General features: G+C 36.0%; 1 protein-coding gene across 1 annotated transcript; it reads right to left on the bottom strand.

Annotated features, from left to right (window-relative positions):
* Positions 1–2,230: 2,230 nt before the first annotated feature.
* LOC117906080 (homeobox-leucine zipper protein HAT22-like) lies at positions 2,231–3,862 on the bottom strand. The gene is made up of 3 exons (XM_034819024.1): positions 3,115–3,862; positions 2,851–2,930; positions 2,231–2,712 (listed from the first exon to the last, which is right to left on the bottom strand). The coding sequence occupies exons 1-3, from the start codon at positions 3,571–3,573 to the stop codon at positions 2,433–2,435; spliced, it is 819 nt and encodes a 272-aa protein (XP_034674915.1). The 5' UTR covers positions 3,574–3,862; the 3' UTR covers positions 2,231–2,432.
* Between the last annotated feature and the right edge of the window lie 3,286 nt (positions 3,863–7,148).

Raw genomic sequence — 7,148 nt, forward strand, 5'->3', positions numbered from 1 at the left:
AATACCGATTTCACCACTTCTTTTAAACTCATTGTATACACAAAAAAAAGGTAAAATGTATTTAATTAATTTGATTGTTTTATACTCTTTTGACATGTACAATAAATGTAATATTTTTTTTCATACGATAGTATTGATTTATCTTTGATAGAGGACAATTTATACAATTATCTAATAAGTTAAAATCATATATATTAATTATAAATATTCAAGACTTACTTCATAAATTATGGGTGTTTTTGAATGATCTAATGATGTGGATGCCATTTTTTGGCATAACCAATCTCCATAATATCGTGGCAGTACCATCACAATAAATATATATATCTAAATTTCCATAATATTGTAATAATACTAGCACAAGTAAATACATATCCTACTTGATATCAAACTTTACATATAACATTGTCTTTATATAATATCATTGGTTTATCTTTCATGGAGGACAAAATTTATATGACTATTAAATATGTTGGATTATAAATTTTAATCATGCACGACTTTATATAGATATGAAAAGTATCCAACATTTACATATTCAAACAATATCAATTTTGATTTTTTTGAATAAAATAGATTCATGTCAATTATTCCACAAAGATATTATAGAATAAGTTTGACCTTGTTCTAATGCTTTCGAGTTGAGATGAAACTATATCTTATTAGCAAATTGATTGAAAACTAATATAATGAGTAGGAATACATCAAAACATCTTGAGTTTTCATTTTCTTCTTTAGAATGAAATGAGCTTTTATTTCATTACAGAGTGTTTCCCACTCATGGCAAACCCTCTTGCTCTACTTGTTGTTTCTCGTCTTACAATTCTATTAATCGATACAATCTTCACAAATTCATTTACTTTTCATAATTTTTTCTTCTCATAGTCTAAAATATTCACGGAGATACTCTTTTTATCTTTCTTTATTTTATAAAGAATTTAATAATAATCATATATAAATTTAGGAAGTATTTTATATAATATTATTTTTGTAAAAAGAAATATAAATCAACTAGGAATTTAAGAAATTTTCAACATATGTGGTCACGAAATCCCATATAATTTTATAAAAATAAGAATTTTTTTTTCCAAAAAAATAATAAAGAAAGTTTGGTGAAAGTTCATTCGTTATTAACCCACCCCCTATTAGCTTAATCTTTTTCCTACTTTTTTTTTCATTGCTACCGCGGGCTTTACGCAATCGATCGGATCATATAGATATCCCTTCAACACAACATAGGTCATCGAAAGGGTCTCGGAGACCCACCAAAGCACGAAAGTCAGGATCTTTCAGAAAATGGATTCCTATTCGAAGAGTGCATAACCGCATGGATAAGCTCACACTAACCCGTCAATTTGGGATCCACTTCGGGATTTTCCTTGGGAGGTATCGGGAAGGAATTGGAATGTAATAATATCGATTCATACAGATACAGAAGAAAAGGTTCTCTATTGATTCAAACGCTGTACCTATGGGATAGGGATAGAGGAAGAGGAAAAAACCGAAGATTTCACATAGTACTTTTGATCGAAAAATCAATCTGATTTATTTCGTACCCTTCGCTCAATGAGAAAATGGGTCAGATTCTACAGGATCAAACCTATGGGACTTAAGGAATGATGGAAGGGAATAAAAAAAGAAAAGAGAGGGAAATCAAAATAATAAATAAATAAGTAAATAAAAATGAAGTAGAAGAACCCAGATTCCAAATGAGCAAATTCAAACTTGAAAAGGATCTTTCTGATTCTCGGGCAAAGGGATTGATCGAGAAAGATCTCTTGTTCTTATTACAAGATGCCATTGGCACCTAAACTTGCACAGTACTTCCGAAGCAGGTTAAAGAAAAAACCAACAGTACTTTTCCCGAACATATCAGCAACGAGGTATTATTGGTTTAATACGTGGAAATGTGTTCTGCCGACTTCCCTTGCTACGATTACGAATGCGCACTAAGACGAACAAATGGACCAACAACAATAAATTGCTCCCGAGCAAGACCGCAACCTTCGGCATAATCATAACCCTCCAAACAACCATATAAAAATTAAAGTCTTAGTACTAAAGTCAGTACGGATTAAGGTGCCTCACGCATCTTCATCCACTTTTCTTAACTAAATTAAATGACTGTCTTTGCCACATTTAATGGTGTGGCCTTCTCACAACTAACTCATCAAGATTTATGTTTCTCATGCTTTTTCCTCGAATCCAAACAAACAAGTGAAAACTAAGATTGCCGGATGAATAAAAATCAGTTATTGCTTTTGCCGAACAAACAAAAGGAAATGAAGATCCCTACTACGTGAAAATATTTGCAAACATGTGTACACTAGGAGATTCTCTACAAATTAATTTCAGTAATTGTTCTTAAGCGATCAGGGGAAGGCCTCAACACGGATAATGGTGTTGTGGCCTTGCCTTGTAGGTTACCTTATCTAGCAAGCTGGAGATGGATGGGTGAAGGGATTACAGAAGCGAGGCTTTGCTCCGATCGTGAAAGAAGTCTTAGACGAGGCGTCGCCGCCACTCCCAATCCTCTCACAAGAAGGGCACATGGTTAGGGTAGCTGCAGGCAGCTGCATATATAAAGGGGTCGCTAGTTTTAGTGCTTTCAGCTCTTGCAGCTCCTTCTGCAGCCTTTGATTCTCATCTGTCAGTGTTTCGCAACGCTTTCTCAACAACTCGCAGTCCACTTCAGTTTGCTTCAGCTTAGTCCTGAGCAAATGAAAAAAAGAAAAAGGAAAAGGAAAAGCATTACATAATTCGTTCATACTCACATCAAACACGTTGAACAAGAATTACTAATTATAGAGGTTCTATTATGAATGGTAGGGAATCTAGTGTAACTGATACCTGGCCCTCCTGTTTTGGAACCACACTTCTACTTGTCGTGGCCGAAGATTCAGCTGTTTGGCTAAGACTTGCTTTTGTCTCTGATAAATCAAGAAAGAAAAACATAAATTCAGAAAGGAGATTAAAAAAAATTCAAAACAGATGAAGAAGAAGAAGAAGAAGAAGACTGATCTCTGAACATTCGATTTAAATCTTAAATTTTGGAATTAAAAAGCAAAATAGAAATACCCATCAGAGAGAATAAGATAGAGAAAGATAACATACAGGATTGAGAGTGCTGTGTTGTTTGAAGCTGTCTTCTAAAATGACAGCTTGTTCCTTGGTAAGTCTAAGTTTCTTCCTCGAATTACCCTCTTCGTCTTCATCACTTGCCCTGGAAGAGACTCTCTCTATTTCTACCTCTACCTCTACCTCTACCTCACCACATAAGTCTCTCTCCTTTTTAATACTAGAGTTAGAAAATGATGACACTGCACTAAGAGAAGAGGCCTGTCTCTGCAAATCGGTTGATTCACCATACCCTTTACCAGCATCATTAATCTTTGCAGCCAATTGATACGTATCTTCCGATGGGCCTAGCGTAAGACACGGGAAGGAGTTATCATATTTCAAGCATGGCTTCTTCTTCTTCTCTTGATGATCGGACTGCAAACGACTCTGAGGGCGATCCTGGCGGCCTAAACCAAGACCAAGGCCTGTGCAACAAACATCTTCAAAACCCATTGCGTGAAAGCGATTGAAGCAGCAGCATACATAAAATCTTAAAACCAAGAGCTTCTTAATAAAAGAAGGGAGAGGAGAGAGTGGAGAGGTTTTAAGGTGAGCAAGGCTTGGGGTCGATTATTAATCAAAGAAACGATGAGCAAAGAGACGAATCTGGTCTGTGGAATGATGAAATCCCCCTCTCTCTCTTTATCCCCACAGTTTGACCATAACAAGGCTCTCTTGTGGAAATGTATAGAATAGAAGAAATACGTGGAATCACGTACATAGGAAGTGGGTATACAAGAGAGCACATAAAGAGGATGATTCGTCCTTTTTACCCTTTTCCGCTTCTGAATTCCACTTTACATGCAGAGTCTCGCCCGATTATACAACCACTTTTCCTTTGCTTGTAGTATATATGTGTCGTGCCAATTTCTGAAGTTTTATATAGTGGGTTTTGAGGTATAATACGTAGAGAGAGTCGAAATTTCCCGAAGTATAGATTTTCGTCGGTTGCGTATATGTGTCATCATTCTCCCATCAATGAAATGGGGCCCCAAAGTAATTGATTTACTCTTGTACGGTGGCGATTGAATTGTTGGCCGAGTAAATGATATTTTGTTTAATTCTCAATCAATCATACTTGTAAAACATAGAATCATGAGAGAAAACCTTAAAGAGAGGCTGGAATATTGGAGCCCCAATAACATCGGTGTGTCTGTGTGTACCCACCCAGTCGCCGACCACCCACTTAACATGCCTTTACTCACAAGGCATGTATAGCTTCTTGTAACTTGTAAGCTCTATTTTTAATATTTTAAAATATTTTTTATACTACATTTTATTTTAGTTTCTGAAGGGTCCAATCTGAGATGATTCAAAAGTAATGGTGAGTCGGAGTTAATTTTTAAAAGCAATTTTGGGACAAACCATGCAGCATTTGCCCCCCTGCAACATCTGAATCTAGTCAGATATCCTGCTGTAAAGTGTAACTTAGAAATCAGCATAATCCTTTTTTTTTTTTTTTACTATTATAGTATTACTATATCCTTATCCATCCTTTTTCCGGGGACAAATTTTGGACCGTGCTTGCTGCAGTTTGATAATGCTGCAATGATGGAATTTGAAATGCAATAATTTTAGAGATTTTTTTTTCTGTCTTTGTGGTTTTGAGGTTTCCTGTGTAGTGTCTTCTCGTCCAATTAAATAGGGTTTTTTGCAATGTTTGATGCACTTAAAGCCACTGCCAGATAACAATTCTCATCAAAATTTTCATACGATGCTTGGCACTTAAAAGCACTTCTCAACTTCCCTGGTAAGAAAATGAAATTACAGAAGTATAGAAATAGAACAAAATGGGAGGAAGCTCATAAAAAGAGATGTTGTGCGATGAGAAAATCAATGTCACGGAAATTATTTCCAAGCATTGATCTCGTGTACTTCAATTTATGTATACTATGAATCCATTTCTTGCAACCTAAGTTTGTCAAGCAAATAATTAATTAACACTTCCCACAATTGATTGCAAAAATCAAGAATTTGTAATGCTTCTCCCCTAGTATTGCAATTCCCATATCCCATACTTTTCTAAATCGGGAGAGACAGCATCTCGTTGCTTCCAATTGTGTCACTGACTGCAATGTGAAACATAACATAAGGCTTTCTGTTTTGGTGAACTTGGAGGAGGAGATGCACTGCACATCTAGGCCTCCACTATCGAACCTGGTTAATCGTAGAAGATTTGATAGAGAGGAAGACACCATGTGAATTTCAAATAGTGGTTTGATGGTTCCGGAGAAACAAAAATCATCGGTGAGAATCCGGATTCTCTTTGCTTAAGAAAGTTGATGCTTAATGTCAAAACAATCACTACCGATTTGGAAACAAATTCTATATTATTGTTGTGTGGCTTATGCTAGCTATTTTATTTAGTAATCAATTCACGGATATGTGCTTCCATTAGTTGAAACCACCCTTTATGATATGTGAACCATGACGATCCCGCTAAGTCATATCATAGACTAGATGCACACCGATCTAACCTGGACAAAACCATCTGATCAAAAAGAAGAAAAACCTGGCATCATTAAAAGGCCAGGAAAAGTTATTTAGAAGGAGATTATGATAGGATTATCCACACCTTCATTGCTAAGCTTGCAAGGAAAGATAGACATTGACTTTGACACAGTGGAGAACATTATATAAGACCAAGTGCATGTAGGAGGATGATTGGGAATAATTGTGTTTTCAATAAACTAATCCTCTGCCTAATCAAACACTAACCCGAACGACAAAGAAAATAAAAAGGGAAGGCAATAAATAAATGAAGCTAAATGGCACTAGTGCATGTACCCCACCTCTCATTTGTAAACTAGTGGATATAAAAGCAAGACTACACTATTGCTGATTCTGATTTATGGGCGTCCACATGTAGGTTGATGGAGAGGGACACGTGGACCAATGACATGAGGGGCGGCTGGAAAAGTAGGGCGCCGTAGACCCCACCAATGATTTGGTATGATGGGGCATTGATTCTTTAGGGGGAGAGAGGAGGATTGTGGAGCGTAGAAGTTGGCAAATGATGAAAATTGGGAGAGGTGGTGTTGGAGATAAGGTTTCAGATGTGTTCCGTCCTTTGCGGCCACCCGACCAGTGGTAGTGTGAGGTTGTGCTCTTTGTTTGGCTTTTCTACGCCCCCTTTTCCAAGCCAACCCTCCGTGTCGTAGGGAAGCTACATCTGACTTTAGTCTGCAATTTACTTCACTGTAATTAATTATGTTGTTTTGATTTTAATTTAAGTTATCACTATACATAATTAATCATTACTATTAACATCACTCTCTCTTCCTGTTTACATACGACGGAGAGTTAGTAAGGGAAGTTGTTTTCTATTTTGCACATGATGTCAAGATAATCTTGTACAGGAAGAGTAGAATAATCGTAATATTCCTAATCCAAATCCTAGATTTTTCAATTTGATTTTCAAGCATACTCTCCAACAACAAACCTGAATGCCTTCGATGCTCTAAAGATATAAATAATAATAATAATTTACGACATGCTGCGTGTATATACCTGCAAGTATTGCATTTGTGAAGAGTTCAATTAATTTAAGTTACAATTAATATTATAATATCATGTGCGCGTATGGAGAAAAGGATGACTAAATAAATGGTTCTTTCCAAAACTTTATCTTAGCTTGAAGCTGAGAACTCAATTTTGTATCCAACTAAGTTGAGCTTTAATAATTAATCTAGTTTTTGGGCTTGGCTCGTTACGTTAGCACTTAAGAAATAACATTTTTGGTATAAATAAATTCAAGCCAAGTGGCAAAAAAAGTGCATGTCAATTCCTTCTTGTTTCTTTATTCGAAAGTTGAGAGAATCGATCAATAGTTGGAAAACAACCGCCGAGCCGACGCAATCAGACACATTTCCCATATGACTACCCAACTTGTCCTAAAAAATATGCGCTAGTCATGACTCAAAATTTGAAACTGCGCATTCCAAAAGAAAATAAAAATGGTTAAAGTAGTTGGGGGGGATTTTGTTGAATACAGTTGAGGCTTCATAGATTAAGGTGTACTCAAAACT

The sequence above is a fragment of the Vitis riparia genome, chromosome 18 (assembly GCF_004353265.1).
Source record: "Vitis riparia cultivar Riparia Gloire de Montpellier isolate 1030 chromosome 18, EGFV_Vit.rip_1.0, whole genome shotgun sequence".
Classification (NCBI taxonomy): domain Eukaryota; kingdom Viridiplantae; phylum Streptophyta; class Magnoliopsida; order Vitales; family Vitaceae; genus Vitis; species Vitis riparia.